Source organism: Pan troglodytes, chromosome 11 (assembly GCF_028858775.2).
Source record: "Pan troglodytes isolate AG18354 chromosome 11, NHGRI_mPanTro3-v2.0_pri, whole genome shotgun sequence".
In the NCBI taxonomy this organism is placed as follows: domain Eukaryota; kingdom Metazoa; phylum Chordata; class Mammalia; order Primates; family Hominidae; genus Pan; species Pan troglodytes.
In genome coordinates this window covers 56,107,784-56,133,387 of record NC_072409.2, presented here as the reverse complement: position 1 = coordinate 56,133,387, position 25,604 = coordinate 56,107,784, and the positions used below count along the sequence as shown (strand labels likewise).

General features: G+C 39.9%; 1 protein-coding gene across 14 annotated transcripts in view; it reads right to left on the bottom strand.

The window, feature by feature from the left end:
• The window catches only part of LOC107972967 (contactin-associated protein-like 3), a 234,298-nt gene extending 209,220 nt beyond the window's left edge, over nucleotides 1-25,078 (bottom strand). For 5 of the 14 annotated variants that reach the window (XM_054658179.2, XM_054658181.2, XM_054658187.2 and 2 more), the window contains exons 1-2: nucleotides 24,333-25,075; nucleotides 7,399-7,509 (exon numbers count right to left, since the gene is read on the bottom strand). In XM_054658179.2, the coding sequence (XP_054514154.1) occupies nucleotides 7,399-7,509; nucleotides 24,333-24,417 (196 nt within the window). In that variant the 5' untranslated portion in view covers nucleotides 24,418-25,075. Of the gene's footprint in view, nucleotides 1-7,398; nucleotides 7,510-24,332 lie in introns of all 14 variants that reach the window. The other 9 variants (XM_054658183.2, XM_054658180.1, XM_054658185.2 and 6 more) reach the window with 5 other exon arrangements.
• Between the last annotated feature and the right edge of the window lie 526 nt (nucleotides 25,079-25,604).

The following is a 25,604-nucleotide window of genomic DNA, read 5'->3' as shown; positions in this document are numbered from 1 at the left end:
AAAATATGACATCATGTTCCCATCTGACAGGAGTGCACAGCAGGCATGGAAAATGGGGATGAGTGCGTCCAAGTTAGTTCCAATTTTCAAACATTCATCCCGCACCGCCTGTTCAGTTGCCTGGGTAAAACTGCCCCACGCAGAGAAGCTTTTACCCCAGGTTAATAAAGATGCTTTTTATATTTGTATTTGAGTTGTGGTCACTAGTAATGTTTTCTAGTCCAGATTGTGAAATTTGTATTTGTTACTATCTTTGTTTTTATACCTCAAAGAACCATTTAGAGTCACTGATTCATTTCCATAAAGCAGGAACTTTCCAAAATTTAGTAAGAATAGCTAAGTACAAATCTAAAAAAAAAAATTACATACTTCAAAAACTAAAAATGCATTCACTGAGATGCCTTATATCCTAATTAAATATTAGCTGAATTGTAATTGATCTTACGTTTTGATTTTGTGAAATATATATTGCCTTTACTCCAAAATTTACTAGACCACCTTCTTACGTATGGCAGTGGGCATTAGGTGGCTTGTGAATTTGAGAACTGCTCTATGGGGTTAGTGTCTGAGATTCATCAACTGAGCATGGAACAAGAAGAGAATAGCACTTTAAAGAACATTAACTGAGGACTTTGCTAAGCATTTATTTAATTAGGGAAAGCTTCAAAAGTTGAAGTTCAATCATGGGACTTTCAAAATAATCCAAGTGAGACATGAAGAGACTAAGCTGAGGGGGAGATCCATGGAAATGATGTATTAGAATCATAAGCATGAACTGTTTCAACAGACAATACACAGAATTTGGAAAAAGGAGGGAGTGATAACTCTAAGATTTTTTTCCACAAATCAACATTCATACATATTATTTTGTATTCATATACTGTGATCTTCATGGAGTAAGGTGCTAATGTAAAAAAATTGATTATTGGAGTGTATAAAAGCAACTTTTGACCATTTTCTCTGTGTGTGTGTGTCTACATAGCAAACTTACTTCCTCAGAGAAGCAGAAACTCTTTGTCTTACTGACACTGGAATGTATCCTCTGTAGTTTTATTCCATGAAAAAGATAACTAGGCTGGGCGTGGTGGCTCACGCCTGTAATCCCAGCACTCTGGGAGGCCGAGAAAGGTGGATCACTAGGTCAGGAGATTGAGACCATCCTCGCTAACATGGTGAAACCCCGTCTCTACTAAAAATACAAAAAAAAAAAATTAGCCGGGCGTGGTGGTGGGTGCCTGTAGACCCAGCTACTTGGGAGGCTGAGGCAGGAGAATGGCATGAACCTGGGAGGTGGAGCTTGCAGTGAGCAGAGATCGCGCCACTGCACTCCAGCCTGGGTGACAGAGCGAGACTCCGTCTCAAAAAAAAAAAAAAAAAAAAAACCAACAGCAAAAAAAACAGATAACTAAGACTTTGGCCCTACAATATTTACACTCTGCATGGAAAACAACCCACCAAATATGTTTTCTGTACTTACTGAAAAACCACCAACTATGGTTTCATATTCACTGAATACAAGTAAATTAATGAAACATTTTCAGGACAATCAGGCACAGATTGCTATTTTTTCTATTGAGTTGAGATAATTATTTGTGCTAATAATAGAAAGAAAGTGTGTATCCACTCCTGGAAGGCTGTGTGCTGTGCTATAAGAGAAGGTGATGCCTCTGCTTCCCCATCTTTGTTCTGTGGAGCCACACAGGCAGCCTGATACCTGGGCAAATGCTTACCTGCCCAGATCCGAAGGGATGGTGCACCCAGAGTCGTGGCTAGGTTGTGTGCAGCACAAATTCCCACCTCTAGTTTCCCTGCTTTACTCTTTTCCTAAGAAATCAGTACCTGAGCTTTTTCAAAATAACTGGAGAAGAAATGAGGCAGAAAGTATCTTTTTAAACACAATCCTCATTCACTCAGAAAATTGAGAAAAAAGTTCTAAGTGATAATTGATGTCAACCTGTAAAATTTTTCAAGAGCTTGAGTGTCTATTTTCTCTACAATATTGTCATCAACTCATAACCAAATATCACAAATAGGCAGCATAATGGCCTCATTAGGGCAGTTTCCACAGTGACCCACACCATCAACAATGGCATGCATCTGTCATGCATCTTCCCAGAAAGTCCCAAAATTCTACAGGAAAAACCTCTTGGAAAGAAAGTTTCGAATGTTGATGAGGTCCACCCATATAGTTAATCTCTTCAGGTGAGAAGCTATAAACATAAGACATTTCTTCGGTTTCATCCATTTTGTAAACTCATTTGCTGAAATGTTCTTCACAGTAATATCTGTGTTCACTGCATTGTTTCCAAGTATTTAAAATCCCTGAAGAAGTAAGTAATCCATGTGTTTTACGCCATTTCAACAGAAATGTCTTAGGCAATGTTTATCTTTGCTGCTTACAGATCCCCAAATAAGACAGCTTGCTTCATTAGTGAAGGCCCCTTGAAAAAATTCTCAAACTCTCCTTCGGTCTAATGCATGGTTAGTTATTGTACATTCATTTTGCAACTTTAAAAAGGAGCAATTGCAGAGGTGTCAAGCCACAAATAACAATGCTGTCTAACTTCGTTAGACCATGAAAACACATGGGTTATCCTTGCAAAAAAGCATATATATTTTTTAATTTATTGCAGTAGCATCTTGAATTACATCTATCATGAGAGAATATAAAATCTTTTTCATGTTTTTCACACACTGTCATAACTTATTATTGTTTTCCATTATCTTAATATTCTGCTGTCTAAGAGATGTAGCCCCTGGGTGACCTGAAAGTCTGGTGAAGCTAGTATGATCAGGGATATAATAAGACAGTGACCATCTATGGACCTTGGACACAATACTAGAGAGCATGATAGACGCGTGTGGGCCATAATGATGTTGGTATTAATACGCTATTAATTCCTCTCTGACTCCAGTACATCATCTCCACCTTGTCTAGGTTTTGCATTTCCAAATACTTGCCCTTTCTCTCTTAATAATTCTCCTTAATATCCCACATTCCTTTAATCTGAGGTGGAAAACTCATAAGTGGGGAGGGAAATCCTAAAACTCACTAGGTGACACAATACACTAAAACATTCCAGCTTGGGTCAGCAGACATGTTACAGCTGCAGACTCTTATGTTTTCTCTCTTTAGACCAAAGAGTTTATCTTACACTCATCATGTGTTGGTCTGTGAGCGGCCAAGACAACATTCAATGAGCAACCAGCAAACCCTCCCTTATGCTAGAATGCTTACTTATGGGGATACTAAAAACACTAGGTCTGTTATAGTTCTACTTGGAAACTTCAGATGCCTTTTCTTCTAACTCTGAAATTTTAATAAGCTGGAAGAAGCACTTTCTGCATAATTGTTTATTTAAAACTAAATGCAATTCCAACCCAGAAGAGGCCTCTTTTGGACAAGACTAGTCAAGTTACAGATGAAGACAACAGGGTCTTAGCTGTCAGTGAGATAGCCCTCTTTGATCTTGGGAAATTCTGAAGGAATTTCTCATTTCAAAATAAGAATAAATACTTTTGGGTAAAGGGAGGAGAGAAAATTCTTCAGGTCACCTTCCATTTTTTCCTTATAAACAAATTACAATCAGTTGACCTCAGCCTAGCATTTTGATTAAAAATAACTCAAGACAGGACTGAAAGAAAACACCAAGAAGAGTGTTTTATCCTAATCTTAGAAAGGCATATTCATATGACAACCAGCATAAGAAGCAAGGAATCTGAATTACAGAAAAACAAACTTTAAACTGAAACTGCTAATATAATAAATGCAGAGGAGACACAGGGCAGCTAATGCACAAATAAATGTATGTCTTTAGCCAGTATGTGAATGATACCCAAAACGGCTGGTTTTCCATCTCAAACAGTCATGGAATAACAACTTCACAGTGTTTATTAATTGTTGAAATTGTCTAAAATAAGAGATTATATTTTCACAAATTGATTTGACACAGACACAGCTATAAGCACATGAGAAGACAAGCCTAAGGAAAAAGGTAAAATTAATTCACCTATGTCTGTATTTGTCAACTAAACAAAGCATCGATCCATTTATTATAAAGTATAATAAAACTAAGGACAACCATTGCATAATTAAATTGCCTCTGAAAGCCAATTATTGATTATGGAGAAAACCAAGTTTTACAACTGTATGTGTGTATCATATAAAGATTTCATTTCCTAATATAGATCATTATTTATTTTGAAATGTTAAGAATTTACTATGTGCCAGTGTATCATTTGAATTCTCATATTTTAAACATTTTAAACTATAGGTTAATTTTCTGAAATTTTCAATTAGTGTCAGAAGAAGTTACAGAAAAAGGAATAACAAACATGTTTAAATAATTAAATGGTTTCAATGGCATCTCTGAATTTCTTTGATATTATTATCAAAATGTTTTCTTCAATTCTACTCAAAACCTTATTTTTTTGCCCTAAGTCTTTGTCAGCTTATTTCAGTCTTATTTTTACATGTAATATACCACAGAGTTCTTCTTAGCTTCAAGTGATGCAATGTGAAAGGTGTAGAAATGCACACTGACCCTTAGCCTCTTAAATTTACAACAGGTCGGCCAGGTGCGGTGGCTCACGCCTTTGGGAGGCCGAGGCGGGCAGACCACGAGGTCAGGACATTGAGACCATCCGGGCCAGCATGGTGAAACCCCTTCTCTACTAAAAATACAAAAATTAGCCTGGTGTGGTGGCGGGCACCTGCAGTCCCAGCTACTCGGGAGGCTGAGGCAGGTGAATCACTTGAGCCCAGGAGGCGGAGCTTGCAGTGAGCCGAGATTGCACCACTGCACTCCAGCCTGGCAACACAGCAAGACTCCATCTCGATAAATAAATAAATAAATAAATAAATAAATTTACAACAGGTCACTTTATCCTCAAATTAGCCAATACCATGTTAGAGGTTATACTGAAATTCTAACTATGAAGATGTAGAAAGCAAAAACATATTTAATTAGTTATAATCCAATCTGTGCAATATTCATGATAATACATTTTTACAAGTTGAAAGTAATTCTGGATTATGCTTCATAACTTATGAAACCTTTGGTGGAAAAATTGAGTCTTCCCCATTAAAGGGAATTAAATAAGTTGCTTATAAAAGTGCATTAACTTCTTTGGCCCATGGGTTCATCATTTAGTGGCATGGAAGAACTAGTTTACTTGTGGTATCCAAGAGGCATGAAGAAAGACACCTCCAAAAAGTCCATTTTGATTCTTTACACTGGGACAGACGGGATGCATAGCTACCTTGTTCCCCTCTCACCCCTCAGGCTAAGGCTTGAGTAACTATCGCAGCTGTTTCCATGGCGTCTTCCCATCACATGGGAAGAAGGCACTGGGCTGCACAACAGGGAAACTACTTGTTTTCTGCCTGTTAATTTTTAGCTCTGAGATCTTTACACTCCACTGGAGAAAGGCTTTAATGTCTGAGACAGGGGGTCATTATTTGTTAGTTTAATTATTTATGATCAGAACATTTGTTCAGTCACTCTTCCATAGACCATTCTGAATCTAATAAAGGATATTAAAACACTAGAGATAATCTATAGCCTTCAATAAATCACTCCCAATTTGGAACTCCTTTGATGAATACTCCAGGCTACCATGAGGGAGAAGAAAAAAGTCAAAACCAATTAAAAAAAGCAACAACAATGAATTTGTAATAAACTTAGTTGATAGCTAACTAAAGTAAGCCTGTTTTTCTAACTTCATTCACATGAAAATAAATTTTATTAAGATTGATATCACGCTTTTTTGCACGATGAGTTACAGGAACATGAACTAAGAATAAAAATGATCCCTAAGATAAAGAATCCTCATAATCATGTACTTTAGTACAAAATATGATTTGACATCAAGAAGAGCTATGGCTTGAGATTGCTCTTGTTTTCCTTTACCCCCTGTGCCCAGGCTTAGTCACTGTTTCAGTGATAATGACCGTCCACTGAGGCTCTGCAGCAATAGAATCTAAAGTAACGAAACAGAGCCCATATCTCTGCAACAAATGAAATCACAGACTTAAGAAAAATAAACAGAAAAACGAAAAGTTAAGTTGTTCATGTTTCATAGCCATACTGCCTATAACAAATGCCAGAACATATTTATTTGGTCCAATGTGCAATGCATTAAATGTGCTCAAATACAGAAAACACCAAGAAATGCAACAGGGAGTTAAAAAAAAAAAAAAAAAGGCTGGGCGCGGTTACAGGCTCACGCCCATAATCCTATCACTTCAGGAGGCTGAGGTGGGTGGATCAGGAGGTGAGGAGATCCAGACCACCTTGGCTAACATGGTGAAACCCCGTCTCTGCTAAAAAAAAAAAAAAAAAAATACAAAAAATTAGTCAGGCCTGGTGGCGGGTGCCTGTAGTCCTAGCTACTTGGGAGGCTGAGGCAGGAGAATGGTGTGAACCCAGGAGGCAGAGCTTGCAGTGAGCTGAGATTGCACCACTGCACTCCAGCCTGGGTGACAGAGCGAGACTCCGTCTTAAAAAAAAAAAAAAAAAAAAGAACAAGGGCAATAAGAAAATAGGAAAGCACAATTATATAAAATACAGTAGACACTTTTGAATCTTAATATATGCCTACAAATACATTTTATTAATAGTGTAAATTTAATTTCCTCTGAGAATTTATTCAAAGAAGTTCTATCTGAGTTTGTGCTCAGAAAATGCCAGAATGATTCCTTGTCACAATGTATTTGGTGTTTAAAGTTCCCTCTAATTTACACAGCAAGACAACACTCAATTTTCTACACTTCTGCTTAAGCATATGTAAAAGAAACACACTCCCCATGAGATATGTTTACAAATATAAATGGAATAGTCACAGTGGAGCATGAATAAACCATTACATGGTTATTTCTCTACAGTGGATGCTAAAGAGAAAATCAAGTCCGCCATAATAAGAAATAAACTAAGAGTTGTAGTTAAAACATAATAAAAATCTTTTTAAACACTTCTTTACTTTGCCAATTTTCTCATCCAAATAGGGATAATTAAATAATCTGGGACAACAAAATGTATACTGTGGCAGAACAAAAGAATCCAAGGTAAAAAAAAGGACATGGCAGAATCTAAGGTCTTTGATAAATAATACTCAGATATTGCAAGGGGTATACAAAGAGTTCAAACACTGTCAAAGTCAGGTGTGACTTGTTCAAGGCACACAAAGATCATACCAAGGGAAACCCAGCAGGACAAGAAAGCCGAAGTGATCAACTTATTCCTGTCAAATACATTCTTGGAGTTTCAAATGTGAACAAATATGCTTATTCTGAATTTTACTTCCTTCTGCAAAGTATTAATCAATTATAATTATTTTGTTAAATGAAAATCCAATGAGAGTCACCAAGGAGCAATACAAGGAAAAAGGCTGACTCACCATCTCTTCGATTAAGCCTTGAAAACCCCGGGCCGTGGCTGCTGGACAGCTCTGAGGAGCTGCTGAAGGATGACCTAGGCAAGGCAGAGGCCAGTGGGGCATCACAGTCAGCTGCCGGGAAAAATACCGTGATATGGTTAGCACTCAGATTGCAGCTTGGGAGAAACAATAGTCCAAAAATATATATGAATATATTCTAGGATGTATGGCAATCATCACTCCTTTTTTAATTCTTTACAATTTTTAAAATTTACATTGCAGCATAATTTACAGAGAGTAAAATTCCAGAGAATTTATTTGATGTTTTTAAAGTGTACAGCTCTATTCATTTTGACAAATGCATTCAGCCTTGTAACCTCCACCATAATGAAGACATAAAACAGGTCCATTAGCCCTCAAAGTTCCCTAATGTCCCACATTTTCTCAATTCTGCAAGATGTCTGGGTACATCACCCATCCAACACTACTTTAAACTCAATTTGATGCTTAGGTTCTTTAGGTACACACATACAGAGGTAGTGTGAATTCTGTGCCCAAACCTCAATAGCGGCTAGAAATTCTCACAGCGCCCCAGCACAGAACCTGTGGGGGATGGGAAAAGTGAAATGCACCAGGTGTTCAGGTCAGAGTTACCTGCGTGAAGCCAGGACCCGTGAAAGGCAACACCTGTAGTGATGAACTGGAAAAAGCCCACTCTGTAGACCCCTCCAGAGGGAATCACTGCGGGCTACTTGCCTACAGGAGATGGAGGCTCCTCCTTTTTTGCCTGATAACTTGAGCATTGCAGGAACTTGCTCTGCCTTTCCAACCCAAGGACCCCTGCATGTCACCCTCACCTCAGGGTGACTCTCTATTGCTTCAGCTCTGGTCTAAAAGAATTGCTGGGGGTTAAGTAGTGTTTGACCCAGATCATCTTATTTGTCCTAAGACCATAAGGACCCTCAGAGCCTTCTTGCTCCTGGTGTTCCCCACCGTCAAACTTGAGGAGCCCCTGGGACCATTCCCACCTTGGGTAGCTCTTTTCCTATGCGTAGCCATGGGTAACAGAAGCAACCCAGAGGTTACCTCTGAGTCCCGCAGTCCAATCCTGTAATCACTGTACTTTCAGGCATGTCATATATTTTCTCATAAAAAGGGTACCTCTTCCAGCATGGTTATTGATCTAATAATGTTAGACATAAGTTTTCTGTCACACATTAAGATATGTCTGTGAAAGAGGAATGTTACACCTTGAATATATCATTAGATGATTCTGAACTGCATATTTTGTATACACTTTTTTTCTTTGTGAGCAACTTGTTAAGTCACAGAAAGAAGGCAACCAGAATTAACTAGATTGCTACGACTTAGCAAAATGTCAACTATGTTCAGTGAGATAGATAAGAGGTAATTCAGGGTCTCTCCTGATTTGTTTGGTTGAGTACATGATACTGCAACAACAGAAAGAAAATTCAGTGCACATAATTTGCCTGAGTGAATATCATTTCATAAAGAAATACTGGAATTATATCTGCTTTTCTAAAAGCATGCATTGCCATTAAGACAGCGACATGTCTTTAAGACATGACAAAAGAAAAACTCAGTAACTCATTGTGAAGCATCTGTTCTACAATAGGGAGAACAGTATCTCATTGCTTGGTAAAACATTCAGAGTATTTGATATAGGAACATTTTTCTATATATTCCCCATAAGTGACAATGTCACATTTATACAGGTGAGTCAGACACTGGAATTTGTGATTTTTTACATACAAAGAGCAGCATAATCTAGCTAAGAAATTGCATTTAACATCTTTAGCATGAAGAGCACCCAATATTTTTACACAGCAAGAAGCCATTGAAATGTGCAGAGCTGTTAAGAAAGGTTTGCTTTCTCTACGCTTTCCTTAAATGTCCCCCTCAATGTTTATGCCACAAGAGAGGCTTTCTTGATTTCCCCAGCACACATGCTCTCTGGGTAACACTGTGCAGTCGGGATTCCCAGATGTCAGCAAATATGCTACAGAGTGGGCTAAGAAAAATAGATAAATACGAATCCAACTGGCTACGAACTTTACTTACATTTTCTAAAAAGGCATTTTAAAACTGTGAAGAAGCTAAAGTACAAGAAGGCAACTAAGGCTCTGCTCCATCTATAGACAAGTCCCACATGGCCCACGAGTGGTCACAGCAGGATCCAAGAAGGAAGGACATCATCCAGGGAATAGTGCCTCCTAAGCCTGTCTGCCTGATGTTATTTTCTCTCTATTTTCTGGGAAAGAATAAAAAAAATCCAAGAACATCTGAAGTAGCATTGACATTTTTTGGATAAAATCTCTTCCTACATTAGAAAAGCATGATAGCTGTTCTCATGATGCCTCTGTCCTGCAGTATCATGCAATACATAAAACAGCACTGGGCGTTTCACGTGTCCCTGGATTCCTGCAGTATCATGCGATACATGAAACAGCACTGGGCATTTCACGTGTCCCTGGGATTCCTGGCTGACATGTCTAACTCTCTCTGTGGAATCATGAGCTCTTGAAGGCACAATAAAAGTCTTTCCCAACTTCATGTGCTCTATACCTAGCGCAGAATCTGAAAGATAGCACGTGCTCAATAAACTTCAACTGAATATTTACTAAATACGTAAAAGAGAATTATCATTAACCAATACACTTAAGTAAACTTAGTCTTCCTAAGTTAGCAGAGTACAATTTATTAAAGTTCAAACACAAGAGGCCTAGAGGTATCAGATTCACATCTCTAATAAAAATAATAACCAGATCTCAAGAGAAGGTTCTAAATAGGTGTAATAGATAATAGTTATTCTTTCCCTTGGTTTCTCCCTAATTAACTTTCCAATTGTGTGTTTCACGAGTTTCAGATGATTTCCAATAGGATTAAGGTCCAAATATAAATCTGTAAAGACAGCTGGAAATAAAATTGCTGAAATTTTCCATTTCGCCTTTGGAAAATTCAAGAGTCAATAGCATCTGTCTGCCAAAGAGTCACCTTGTAATGAAGAAAATTTCTGGCACAGGCTTGAATAAATCTTGCCCTTCAGAAAGGCAATAAATTCGGGCGCGGTGGCTCACACCTGTAATCCCAACACTTTGGGAGACCAAGGCGGGTGGATCACAAGGTCAGGAGATCGAGACCATCCTGGCTAATACGGTGAAACCCCATCTCTACTAAAAATACAAAAAATTAGCTGGGCATGGTGGCACGTGCCCGTAGTCCCAGCTTCCCAGGAGGCTGAAGCAGGAGAATCACTTGAACCTGGGAGGAGGAGGTTGCAGTGAGCCCAGATGGTGCCAGTACACTCCAGGCTGGGCGACAGAGAAAGACTCAGTCTTAAAAAAAAAAAAGAAAGAAAGGCACTAAATTTTATAAAATAAAAGAACATAAGAACATATCTGGTACCTAAGTTTGTTTTTTCCCTATCATTTTGAACTCTGTGAACACTTTCTTTCTAGAAAGAATTGTACACTACTGAGTCAGAGGGGAAAATACAGTGGGCACCCCACAAGTGTTACAGGGGCTGGATCTCCCTCTTCCTCAGCTTATTTGGAAATCTGGTTAAGATTCACTATATTTCCATGTGCTTGGCTCAATATAGAGGGTTCTAGGGTCTTAATGTTACAAGTATTGATTATTTCACATTTATTCTCACCATCTAAAGGCAGAGATTCATTGCTACATAGGTATATTTTATATTATTGTTCTCCTAGAAGATCATGGTTGAAAATGATATAAAATGTTTTATTCAGGGTTATTTTATATCTGTTCAAAAATGGTGGACTTCCTTAAAAATCACCTGTGCTGAACTGGGTAACAGCTGGATTCATATTAAAACTTGCAGGTTTGAAGAAGAGAAGCATTTGGAAAATGCAGAGAATAAACACAGTATGGGTTGGTGACTTAGCTGAAGGCTCAACAACGGTTGAGAGAGAAGTACAGATAAACCCATAGGGGATCCCACCTGCCACCTTCCATGCAGCCACCTCAAGTGACAACTTTGAAGATGCACGCTAGACCAGAGGGTTTTTGGCTTGTTGCACTTCCCTAGGCTTGTTGATTTAGTCTCGGCGATTAGCTCTGCCTAGGTTCCTCTCTCCCCACTCTATGGTCTTGATTTGTCCCCTGACCCCTGCCTGGCATCACTCTTAGCTTCCCACTTCTCCTTGACAAGTATTCCCAGCATGCTTTGTGATTCCCAGCATGGTGCCTATGAACGGTTTGGGACAGAAACCATTTCTTAGTATTATGTTCATGAAAGACAGCAGAAGATTAAAATTAGCCTAAGGGCTTCCTGTATACAAATCAACATTGCATTCACAGATTGCTAGTTTATGACAATTTTTACCACATGAATATGAAATGATTAAAAAATCAATTTGAGGAATTGCCCTTACCTAAGACAGAGATGATATACTTTTCAAAACAGCATTTCATTTGAGTATGTTAATTCTTGCACTTATTTAATAAAAGTGTATTGAGCACCTACCATGTGCAAAGCATTATGGGGCATAAAGAGAGACATGGTTCTAGGTTCAAGAAGTCCAGAATCTAACATGGGAGGGAGATGTGTAAATATCTGTTATAGGAAATAAACAGAAGAGCAAAATATTTAGATACTACTATTTATTCCAAAACACAGGGAAGCATCTTAATTGCTTAGGAACAAAACCAGCCTCTGAAAGAGCAAACACTACTAGGGAGAGATGCGTATAAAAGTGCTTCTGGAAAAGATAAACATAAACCATGCATTTTCAAACAGCAATTCATTATTCTGGGATCTGATAATAAGAATGAAAAAAAAAAAGAATGCATGGATAATACATGGACAGATTTTGTCCGTATCTGCAGAGGAAATGGGAAAAGCCAAAAGGAGGGGCGACAACTGATCCTATGGGGAGGAGCTTTACATTCAAATGAGGACACCTCCTGGCATCTCCGGATGGAGCTCCGAATTCATTACAGTATTACTTAAAGGATTTTATTAAAAGACCAAACCACACTGCACTTGTGGCTGAATGCCTTTATCAGAGATGAATCTTACATGTGTTAGGACAGGCTGACAGTGGCTCCCAAAGATATGTCTATGCCCCAATCTCGGGACCCTGTGAAGGTTACTTCAGAAGGTAAGGTTCTCCAGATGTGATCAAAGACCCTGAGACGAGGAAATTATCTTGAATTATCTGGCTGGGTCTTAAATACCATCAGAACTGCCCTTGTAAGAGAGATAAAGGTGATGATGAACAGAGCCCCACACAAAAGAGAAGAGGGTGTGAAATTGGAGTGAGGCACCCACAAGGTGAGGCACACGGGCAACCACAGGAAGCCGGAAGAAACGAAGAATGGATGTCCCCCTAGAGCCTCCGTAGGGAGTGTGGCCCATCTTGATTTTGGACTAGGGATACTGATGCGGAACTTCTGGTCTCCAGACTGTGATAGAATAAATTCTTTTGCTTTAAGTCAGCCAGTTTATGGTCATTTGTCACAAGGGCCATAGGAAATGAACACACTGTTTATATGGAATTACATATTGGATATTTTAGGGCAAATGCAGGAGAGTTCCACTGAAAATACGATTAACATCCCTTTGAATCGCACAGATACTCAATTCCTTCTGAGAAGGGCTTCGTGATGCTAAGCCACTCTGCCAGGCTGTGGCTCTCCCCATGCTTGCGGCTGCACTTGCTCCTCACTGTGAAAGGAGCTAAGCACTGTGTGGGCGGAACCTAAGGGTGGAAGGAGAGGGGAAGGGGCCACCGAACTGCTAATATGAGGGGACGGCACCTTAACCAGCTTCGAATTATCAGAAAAACACAAAGCCTACTATTAAAGAGTTCAACAGATGGTTACTGTGTTATCACAGATGTATAGAAAACCTCTTTGTTCTAAAAAAAAAAAAAAAAGAAAAAAAAAGATTCCTGTCCTTTCTCAGACTGTCTCGATTAGGTCAAATTCACTAACTCCATAGCAGGCTTCTCTCTGGTTCCACATATTGAGTCAGTAGGGAGCACGGCCTCGGGAATCGAATCACAAACAGGGAAGGGGGTGCCCATACCTTCTTCAGGCCACGTCTGGATGTTCATCTGGATACGGCGCTATTCCATTCTTCCCATTTCATCACCTGTCTTTTCAGTTCTTAATGTACCTTAACATTATCTTAATGAGAGGTTAAATAATGCTTTTATTTAGAAGGTACCAAAAGTTCATCTTGTTATGAATCTGAATTGATCTGTGCATTGCTATCTAGAGGGAATGCTTCGGAAAAAGCACATTTTACTCACAGTGAACATAAGCAGTGATGATCAATGTAAAAATCTACTTTTTTCCATATAAAAACTTCTGTTTTACATGGTCTTGATCTCCATTCGATTATCTTCAGTCACTGTCTTCCCTACATCTCACTCCATGGGGTCTGAAGGGGGCTCACCCTACCACCTGGGGCCAGCACGGGGACACGACTCAGGCCTGGCAACTGAACGCCATGCCTGTCCTACTGGAAAGGACTGGTTCCAGGATGGTCAGGAAGCCCACGCTGAATGATGGGAACAGAACCTGGGACTTTCAAATGAATAACAGCAGAACCTGGGACTTTCGGCTTGAACTCTTGGGAGAAATACCCATTCATTCATTCAACAAATATTTGTTGAAAATCTATACTGTGCCAGGTGTGCCCCTATGTTCTGGGGATATAACCATAAACAACAGAAAAAGTCTCTGCTCCTGTGAAGCTTATCCTACTGAGTAGAATAAACAAATAAAGGCATAATATCTGTAGAACTCAACATTGCTAAGAACAGAAATAAAGGAAAATAGTCACGCTCCTAAGCTGGTAAACGGTATGCCTGAAGCTACGGCATAGACAGAGCTGCCCAAGAATGAGGCCAGTTGTAGATGAAAATAAAACTGCAAGAAGGAAAGAGGCAGACTGCTGATGAAATAATCTGATTGCCTAAATTCAGCCTGGCTTCAATCAAGACACTTTGGTTCCCTTTATTGTTCAAGCCTATTTGATCTTAGATTTTGGTCACCTGAAACTGAAAAATGCTCAATAAGTACACTGTCCTGAGCCCCCACCCTTATCTTCCCTCTACAGCCAATAAATTGCCAAAGATTATGTACTTTTTGTGTGTACACATTCTGTAGGTTGCCTGTTCACTCGGATGGTAGTTTCTTTGCTCTGTAGAAGCTCTTTAGTTTAATTAGATCCCATTTGTCAATTTTGGCTTTTGTTTCCATTGCTTTTGGTGTTTTAGACATGAAGTCCTTGCCCATGACTGTGTCCTGAATGGTATTGCCTAGGTTTTCTTCTAGGGTTTTTATGGTTTTAGGTCTAACATTTAAGTCTTTAATCCATCTTGAATTAATTTTTGTATAAGGTGTACGGAAGGGATCCAGTTTCAGCTTTCTGCTTACGGCTAGCCAGTTTTCCCAGCACCATTTATTAAATAGAGAATCCTTTCCCCATTGCTTATTTTTGTCAGGTTTCTCAAAGATCAGATAGTTGTAGATATGTGGCATTATTTCTGAGGGCTCTTTTCCTTCATTTCAAGTTTGGTGAATCTTTTCACAGTCACATATTTCTTGGAGGCTTTGTTCGTTTCTTTTTACTCTTTTTTCTCTAAACTTCTTTTCTCGCTTCATTTCATTCATTTGATCTTCAATCACTGATACCCTTTCTTCCAGTTGATCGGATTGGCTACTGAAGCTTGTGCATGCGTCATGTAGTTCTCGTGCCATGGTTTTCAGCTCCATCTGGTCATTTAAGGTCTTCTCTACGCTGTTTATTCTAGTTAGCCATTCGTCTAATCCTTTTTCAAGGTTTTTAGCTTCTTTGCGACGGGTTCGAACATCCTCCTTTAGCTCGGAGAAGTTTGTTATTACCGATCATCTGAAACCTTCTTCTCTCAACTCGTCAAAGTCATTCTCCATCCAGCTTTGTTCTGGCTAAAGAATGGAAGGAAATTTTTGCAACCTACTCATCTGACAAAGGGCTAATATCCAGAATCTACAATGAACTCAAACAAATTTACAAGAGAAAAAACAACAATCCCATCAAAAAGTGGGCAAAGGATATGAACAGACACTTCTCTAAAGAACACATTTATGCAGCCAAAAAACACATGAAAAAATGCTCATCACCACTGGCAATCAAATGCAAATCAAAAACCACAATGAGATACCATCTCACACCAGTTAGAATGACGATCATTAAAAAGTCAGGAAACAACAGGTGCTGGAGAGGATGTGGAGAAACAGGAACACTTTTACACTGTTGGTGGGACTGTAAACTAGTACAACCATTGTGGAAGTCAGTGTGGCAATTCCTCAGGGATCTAGAACTAGAAATACCATTTGACCCAGCCATCCCATTACTGGGTATATACCCAAAGGATTATAAATCATGCTGCTATAAAGACACATGCACACGTATGTTTACTGCGGCACTATTCACAATAGCAAGACTTGGAACCAACCCAAATGTCAATCAATGATAGACTGGATTAAGAAAATGTGGCACATATACACCATGGAATACTATGCAGCCATAAAAAATGATGAGTTCATGTCCTTTGTAGGGACATGGATGAAGCTGGAAACCATCATTCTCAGCAAACTATCGCCAAGGACAAAAAACCAAACACCGCATGTTCTCACTCATAGGTGGGAACTGAACAATGAGAACACATGGACACAGGAAGGGGAACACTACACAACGGGGACAGTCGCGGGGTGGGGGGAGGGGGGAGGGATAGCATTAGGAGATATACCTAATGCTAAATGACGAGTTAATGGGTGCAGCACACCAACATGGCACATGTATACATATGCAACAAACCTGCACGTTGTGCACATGTACCCTGTAACTTAAAGTATAATAATAATAAAATAATAAAAAATTAAAAAGTTCAGTGTTCGAGTTCTCTCTTTGTCTCTTGGCCTCTGCGATGCCTGCAGAAACCCAGTCGCAACCCATTCATTCATATTCCTCTCCTTAGAGCCAGGAGTTAGGACCCCAAGGGCAGTGCTGAATCCCTGGACAGGACTCGGAATAAATGCATTCCCCCTGCTGTCTCTCAGAGGCACAGCTGTGAAACACATTCTATCGGCTTCCTGAGAGCTTCCCAGGGAGTTCATGCCCCAGTTGCTCACAGAAGTGACCAGCTCAATGACACCCCCTTTTGGTGGATTTTTCTTCTCTATTCCATTATTCCCTCTTTTATGAGCTCACTTTCTAAAAGAGGCTACCTGCACAAACGCCCATCACAGGCTCAGCTTTCTAAGAAAACTCTGGCTGGGACAGTGGACTTTCCAGAATGGAATGTGGGCAGTATTCTAAAATACTAAATAAAATGCAATAGGAAAATCAAAGGGATGAATGTCACATGGCATAAAGAAGGAGGTAGAGGACATCTGCCTAGCCTGCCAAAACAAAACAAATTGACAATCAACCCTGGCCACCCAGGAGATGAGCTTTGTCACAGCAATTCTTCCTCATATCCCAGAAAAGAAAAGAAGAAATGAGGACAGTAGAATCAACTGTGACATCCAAAAAAGGAAGGCTGCCCAATCTCTTCTCTAGAATGTGTCAATTGTGATTTATGAAATGACATATGCTATTTTTATATTGCAATGTTTGCTTATCTATAGGTAAGAGCTCACTATTTCTTATATCATGTTATAATTATATTCATGAAGAAGATGACCATCGCACAGACAAGTACACTGTGAAGAACCGTGAGGAGAGATTTTACCCTACTTGCAAGCTAACAAATGAGTCTGCCAGTTTGTTTCATGGTTGCGGCAGAAGACTCCTGGGTCAAAGCAAAGAACTGTATTACTTACAGCATAGCAAACAATATGAGCATCAGCATATTTGCATCAATTTCCTTGCCTCCAAGTCCTCTGGGGGAATATGGAACGGGCACAGATGGATGTGTGCACACGCAGTGGGTTACATGACAAGTGAGGAGCCCTGAGCTTAGGGAATTCAAAGTTTTCTATGGGCAGCAGGCATTGCTTGCCCTTTGGCAACACTGCTGAAATAAATCTCTTATAGTTCAAGATGTATTGATAAGCGTGTTAAGCTTATTTTTATACATGAAGAATAACAAATTGTTATTTTCTATGGTTATTCACAGTATCTCAAAATCTATGTGATATTTTACTAGCTTAGTTTTATTATAATTTTAAAAGACCATTTGGGTTCCTTTGTTAGTGGACAAGAATAAAAAGAGATAAATTAGTTACTTTCTTAAAGCTAAGCAACATCATTTTCTATTGAGGAACCCAAAACTTTCCTAACTTTTACAAATGTTTGTAAATTGTAGGTTCTGTGACAGCCTGTGCTATAAAATTTCATAAGCTTATAAGAGCTTTCTTAACACAGCTGTGGACTTTTCTCCTGGTGTTGTACAGCAGTTCAAATTAGCACAAGAATCATAAACCCTATATTTGAACAGCTATATAATATTATATATTTATTTTCCCATTTGATGTTGCATTACTTTTTCTACCAATCTTCTTACAATAAATTCATAAATATCTTAATTATAGCAAATGTGCAGTTCTTAAAGATGAGAATCATCAAACATATTTCTATTACAGAGATATATTCTTCAAAAAGTCATCTAAAATAGAAACCCAACTGGGAGACACCTTAAAAGGTTATCTCCCACAACAGAAGCTTTGCTTAAAATACTGTTCTCTTTGTATTTGTGTTAATAATTGATTTGTCTTTGAAATTAAGTTAGGAATCTACTATATCTAGTGGTCTTGAAATCAAAGCCCCCTCCCCATTCCTTATCTTCACTGCTGTGTTCAAAAAGACTAGACTCCAGAGACCTGTCCAAAGCTGGGTTAAATATAGGATGTCTGAGAGACACCCTTCTTTCATAGTTCGAGGGTAAGCATGTAGCTGTATGTGTGTGGAGGGGCGGGTGGAGGAGGTTAGCTGTATCAGGGTAGGCATAATACTATATTTTAAATCCCTCCTTCTGTTATAAATGTAAGCTGAAAATAGTCTGCTCCCAGCGGCAGCAATTGTAAACTCGCTTAGTTCTGCCTGTAATTTAATTTAATTTAACATGTGACATTGAGACAATGTTTCTTTTAATTCACATATAACTTCTTCCTCACCCACATTCCAGCCAAATAAACACATACTTGTAGAAAAATGTGACTGTTTTCCTGGGCATCCCAACAATTCAACTGTCCCTACAACACCAGGTTCAATTTAAACTCTATTAGCTTGTCTGAGGGCTAAGATATCTAAAAATCCAAGACAAATTATCATTTGCGTATATGGAGGCAGCTCTGATTGAACAGATATCTAAAACTGATAGGTAATATTGTAGATCAAATCACTCCATCAAGTCAAAGACTAATTCAACTGTTTGTTCAGTTTCCAAAGGAATCCTTCCATTTTGGTCTAGTGTTCCATAAACATTGACTTTACATGAAAAGGACAGTGAAGAGATCTCTTGAACCGGCCAGAAAGTTGAAGCTCAAGGTTGTAGAAGATTTGAGCTACCAAGTCCAAGCCTTCTAAAAGATTCCCAGTATGTATATATATCATTTTCCTAACTCTACATTTGCCTGAGAAACAATGACATTCAATAAACTTTTTTCCACGGGATTTAGTTACAAAATAAGTCAAGGAACTACAAGTCATATATTTCCTGGAAAAATATACTATTATACATATATATTATATATTCAAAATTCCGTAAAGCATATAAAGTATAAGCATATACTGAGTTATAAGGCATAACTCAACATAAAATTTTGAGGCCCTATATAAAATTTTCTTAGGGCCTCAATTGCAAATGCTTTAATTGCCAATGGTTCATAAACACATCTGTGAATTAGAAGCAAGTAATATCCTCTGTTTTTATACTCTCAAAAAATGTGACTATACTTAATCAAAAGTAATTCAAACCACAGCCCAGGCAATACATACTAGACCACGTCTTCTTGGTAATTTAATTCTTAGCAATAATTTTAATTGCTGCCTTATTAAGTAGATATGCTACTTAAATTACAATCCTGTAGTTATAAGGTTAAAACTATTTTAAAATCTCAAATGTTTTTAGATTTCAATCACTCTTTGTATTATTACAACAAAAATGTTCATTAACTGGAACACATGCAGTATCATTTTTTAGCCCCCACTTTAGGATTTTTTTTATTTTTATTACCAGAGTAGTCATTTCATTATAAAATTTTAACCAAGCTAAGCATATACTCCGTTTTTTAGAAAACTAGATTTACTGTAGTCCTGTTAAGGCTATCATAGTAAGCAATGAATTTCACACTTGTCTTTTATACAGTACCACAACACATCAAGCAGATATATGAATTCCTTGACAAAAGACATTTAAAACAAACAATTCCATGCTTTATATGTCAAGTGGAAAAGGAATATTTTTTCTACAGTGACACAGCAGACTTGACATGTGCACAATCATGTACAACCAAGCGTTTGCAAATGCTCTTACAACGTGGAGCAACCGGGCCTAGGGACAAGCAACCTAGTCCCTAAGAGTTCGTCAAAGGTGCGGAAGCCCATTACAGAAGACCAGATAACAGTCAATCTGACGGGTTCATTCAGATATTCAAGCTTTAAAAAGTACTTCGAAGACTGATACAGATGTCCTAGGCAATAAACTTCCCAAAAAGAATGGCGAACAATCCCAGTGCCAATTACATCTTTGTCATTCAGAAATCCAGGCTAATTTGATTTAGAGACATATATAAATGAACTGTTATTTCTCATAATTGTTTTTTTTCAGCCTCTTTATTTTTAATCTACATCTCTTAGGTAAAATGCATCAATTTAACTACATTTACTTATTCTGAGTTTTTCTATTGGTCCATGTTTCCTTTAAACACAATTTTGAATGGTTTTTTAAAGTAACCATTTGATTTTGAAACCAATTTACAGAAAACATGGAAGAACTATGCTAATATGCTGTGTCACCCCTGAATACTTCAATGTACATTTCCTACAACAAAGATGTTCTCCTATATAACCATAATATGATCATCACAGTCATCATGGATAAAGTTCCAATATTTAATCCCCAATCTTGTTCAAGTTTCACCAATTCCCAATCATGTCCTTTATAACATAAGCATTTAATGCAGAATAGTATTTAGTTGCCTTGTTTTCTTAGCCTCTGTCAATCTGGAATGCCTCCTTCCTCACTCCACTCAACCTCTGACAACTTGCTATAGGTCACCACCAGTGCTGTCTCCTGTCTCTCCAGGTCCCCACCCTTGCTATACTGTGGATGCTTTCCTTACCCTGCTGGTTTCTGAATGCTCTGCCATGGTCCTGGGCCTCCCCACTACCCAGCATGGATGCCTAGGCTGAACTGAATGACCTTGGACTGAATTGTTCAAAAAGAGAAGGGGAGAGGAAGAGGAAGAAGAATGCCAAGTAATCTGATTTTTCTTTTTTCATGATCAAACCAATGTCTTGGAATTGATTATCATTTCCATGGGCTACTTATGCTCCGTACTGTTTGTATAGAGTTTGGTGAAAATGAATAAAGGCATGTGAACTACATTTTTTGGTTTTTTTGTTTGTTTGTTTGTTTTTTTGAGACACAGTCTCACTCCGTCACCCAGGCTGGAGTGCAGTGGCACAATCTCAGCTCACTGCCTCCTCACAGGCACCTGCCACATTGCCCTGAAATTTTTTCATATTTTTAGTAGAGGCAGGGTTTCACCGTGTTGTCCAGGCTGGTTTCGAACTCCCGACCTCAAGTGATCCACCCGCCTCAGCCTCCCAAAGTGCTGAGATTACAGGTGTGAGCCACCGTGCCCAGCCTGAACTCCATTTTTTATAGAGTACCATTTGACACTAAAATTAAGAGTCTGTTACTCATCTGCAGAATCTCTCTTTAAATGGTATTACTAAAAGGTCCAAAATGAAACATCTGTAAAAATAATTATTCCTACACTCTGTGAGATCTCTTTCCTGACACATTTCACATCTAAGTGAGTTTCCTAACTAACCCACACACACTGTATAGCAGGCTTACCCTTCTTTCCCCAGGCTGGCTGGCGAACTTGCAAAACATAACCATTTAGGGGAAAAAATTGAGGCAATTAAAATTAAAAGTGTTTTAGGCTAAGTAATGAATAAATTAACCCACTGAAAAGTTACATCAAAGGCTATTACTCAGCATTTTACCAATTACAGGAATTTCTGCAAAATCTGCCCAGCCATTTGTTTGTGTATCCCTGGGATCAGTGCCCAGAGTTCAATCTTTCTCTTGATGCTTCCTGTTGTTTTCAGGGACTCAATGAGAGCAGTAAGTGACCTTTCACTCAGTGCAAGTCTATGGGCACTGAAGTTACGAAAATATTTCCCTTCATGCAGAATCTTCCTAACAAAGCTTTCCCATGTATTTGTCGGGTCAAATAACATTCAGATAAACTGCACATAATCCCCAAAATGCCAAATGTTTAGAGAGCTTTTTTTTTTTTTTGAGACGGAGTGTTGCGTTTTGCTCTTGTTGCCCAGGCTGGAGTGCTATGGTGGGATCTCGGCTCACTGCAACCTCCACCTCCCAGGTTCAAGCGGTTCTCCTGCCTCAGCCTCCCGAGTAGCTGGAATTACAGATGCCTGCCACCACGCCCGGCTAATTTTTGTATTTTTAGTAGAGACAGGGTTTCACCATGGTGGCCAAGCTGGTCTCGAACTCCTGACCTCAGGTGATCCACCCACCTCGGCCTCCCAAAGTGCTGGGATTACAGACACGAGCCACTGTGCCCCGCCTAGAGAGCTCTTCCCATGAAGAGCCATTTCATGCCATCATCAACAGGCTGCCTTCGTGGGTGGCCAACGTGCTTCTGGAAAACCAGCTGTGAATAACGTGAGCAACTCATGGTGTCTACATGAGAGGGAAACTTTTAGATGTCCTTATTGACTTTCTTCTTGGTATTGAAGGTGGTATAATTATTATAGTTACATAGTTTTATCTGGAAGAATTACTTGATCTAAAAGGTAATTTAAAATTAGTAAAATTTATTAGATATGAGGATACTAAGTTTCATCAACAAAAGAAGACTGAAAACACCCACAGTAGTAGTATTGAAATTTTACGTGTCACTCAGCAACTCGCGAGAGTCCCGTCTGGTGCTGAGTCCATTTGGAATATCTGTCCCTGCCCTCCCCTCCTCCAAAAAGAATGTTCACTGTAAACGAGAAGAGCTTAATTTCTATGGGCTTTGTGGAATCCTTCCACTGGATTCCAAGCAAAATAACTATCAATACAACTAATCCTGAGAATAAAAAGTAATCACAACTATGCAACAAAAACAGGAAAGGTGGTGGCAGGGTCTCACTCAGATTTCATTTTTCTCCAGGAAGGTCTTTTTGAAGCCCTGTTTATTCAATAGCAAGAGTGACCTCTAGTGACTTATTTTGTTGTATTTTGCCAGTTGATTGGTCAATTACTCTAGCATGCCTTTCTATAAGTAACTCATTTATGTGTTTATTTAAGCCAAACGGCAGTTTCCATTACAAGACCCAAGGATTTTGATTTAAGTAACAACGTTTTATTCACAAAGCCCTCTCACAAAAGCAGATTAAAGTTGAATCTGAAACACAGTACAGCATCTGACCAAAGGAATCCGGAGCTTGTTTTTTGGAAGGGCACACCAAGTGTAGGATTAACTGAGGCGCAACTGAATCATGATGCACAGTGAGTGCATGAACCCATGTGCGTGCCCTGTGTGTGAAGAAACAACCCACCCTTGAGCCCGCGGGCAGAACAGCACTGAGCTACGGCAAACTTTTCATGACAGCTTAGGAGAACTGCTGAAAGCTACCCTCGGTTATCCTGCAATAATCTAAATTTCCAAACATGGCCACTAGCGTTTATTGGAACTTATTTCGAAAGAGATTTTGGTAGGAGAGGGCTGAGGCTGACAGCGGGGAGATGCCACTGAAAGAAAAATAAAAGTGATTTGAGAAGGAGGAGGAAGACATTTTAAAAATTCTAACCTCATGGTTTCATTAATCAAGAAAGACAGACAACTCTCTGATAGAGATTTACTCCAAGCCGAAAAAAAAATGCGCAATGTTGTGTAAACATTTTTATGTGTGATAAAATATGGGTACATTATGTTTTGCTCATCTGTCTGGAATATCATCATTATATTAGAATCATAGCCCATTCTAGAAATAAAGGCTTCCTAGGTGTTTACCAAATTAAGGAAAATAAAAAACAGGGAACCCGATGGCAAATTAAATGATGTAAAATATTAGCATCCAGAGAGAAATCGTTTTCAAGATCACCCAAATGACTGGCTGAGTTTTGTCTTTAACCAAGAACTTTCTACTGAGAAACGAAGCCCCTGACAGGGGTGTTCAAGTGTTATTCCCTTAGTAGTTAGGGCAGGTTATTAATTTAGTTTCGCCTACAGGCGCTCTGTCCCTATACTGCGTGGAAGTTAATTAGCATTTTAACTCTGAAGCTGCCAAGGTCGGCAAAACTGTAAGCTGCTAACATCTAAGTTGATGCAGTATGATGTAATGTCTGCCAGTTTTTTCCCTGTTAGACTTAATTCCTACAAAATATTACAATCCTAAAAAGGAATAAATGACAGCATTTGCAGGCTAATCTCTTATTAAGATGCTCTTTTCAGGTTTTACAGAAACGGCCACTTTCTCAATGAATATTCAAGAACATCGATTAAAAAGTCAAAACATGCATTGTATATCTTAGACTCCCCCACAAGAGGAAAGTCTATTGTAAACAAAATCGTCTTTTTCGGGTTGCAATTCCAAGTATTTTTTTAAGGTTCTTCATGTTCAGGAGCATGTTCTGCAATTCCACTTCCAAATATTACCGATAATAAAAAAATACAAAGTTTTCCAGACAGCCTAGCGCAAGTTTTAAACCATTTGCTGTACTTACGTGGATTTCCTGCTCCTACGGGGCTCCAAGTCTGAGTGGGGAGAAGCAGCAGCACCTTGAGGACGGCCCAGGCCACTGAAGCCATGCTCACTTCAGCCAGGCGCCCTGAGACCCGGGCACGGCGACGGCCGCTCTGCGTCGTTCCTGCTCTCACTCCCGCTCTCACTCCCGTCCCCTGCGCGGCTCCGACGCTGCTCTGTCTCCCCTGTCCAGTCTCTAGCTCTCTTCCTCACGCACTGGCAGCCTCCCTCGGCGCTGCAGACCCTCCCGCCAAGCCGCTCCCGGCCCCAGCTGCGTCTCCGAGGTCGGCCCCGCGGACTCGCGCCGCAGCTTTCTGGAGCGCTCGGGGCCGCGCGGCGCCGCCCCAGGCACGGAGGCGGCAGGTTCAGGCGCGTCCCGGACACTAGGCGCGGGAGGCGGCCGGCAGCAACGCGAGTCAAGAAGCGAGCGGGAGGGACGCCCCAGCTCCGCCTGGCGCTCTCCTCCCGTTATACCGGCAGCTTCCTCCGTCCCTCCCTCCCACCGGGGCGGGGCGGCCGCGGTGCACGGACTCGCGCCAAAGACCGCGCCGTCAGCCTCCGCCTGCAGGTGGAGAACGCCAGGCTTTATCACTCCGCTGTTCACCCAACGCAGGGGCTGCACCCAGGAAAATCCTGTCCTGTTTGAGTTCAAATACGGAAGATGGGGCAGAAATAACTCTGCGGCGTGTACTCGGGCAGACGCGCGCACACTTTGATTTTGCTAGGAATTCTGACTTGTAGAGAACCAAGCTGGGAAACCAAGCCAGGAGCAGGGAGAGGCCGGTGAGCCTGGGATGTGCGAGTGCAAGCCTTTATTTAAAGTTTTAATATTTTGTCTATCATGGGTTTTTTTTCTTTGCGATTACATTCAATTTTAAAACTATTTCATTCATTCAGGATTAGCGTTACTTAACAGTTGCTCCTGAGACTAGTGCGTTAGTCCCTTCACCCTAGTCCTGGCCTTGGTGGAAGTCTAAAATTTACGTTTTATTCCAGCTTTCGGTCCAAAAGAGCAACCCCTGCAAGTGTAGGATGAGGAGCTCAGTCCAGCAGCAGCTAACACTGCACTCCTTGCGCGCCTGCTGTGTGCTAGAGGGAGGGGCGGAGGCGGGAGGCGGGAGGCAGGGGGCGGGGGGGTCTTTCTCTTTTTCTCTTCCTCTGCTTCTCAAATTCACAGTAGGGGCAAAGATAGACAAACTCACTCACATTACCACCACCGCGAGTTTCCAAAAAAGAAAGAAAGATACTAACT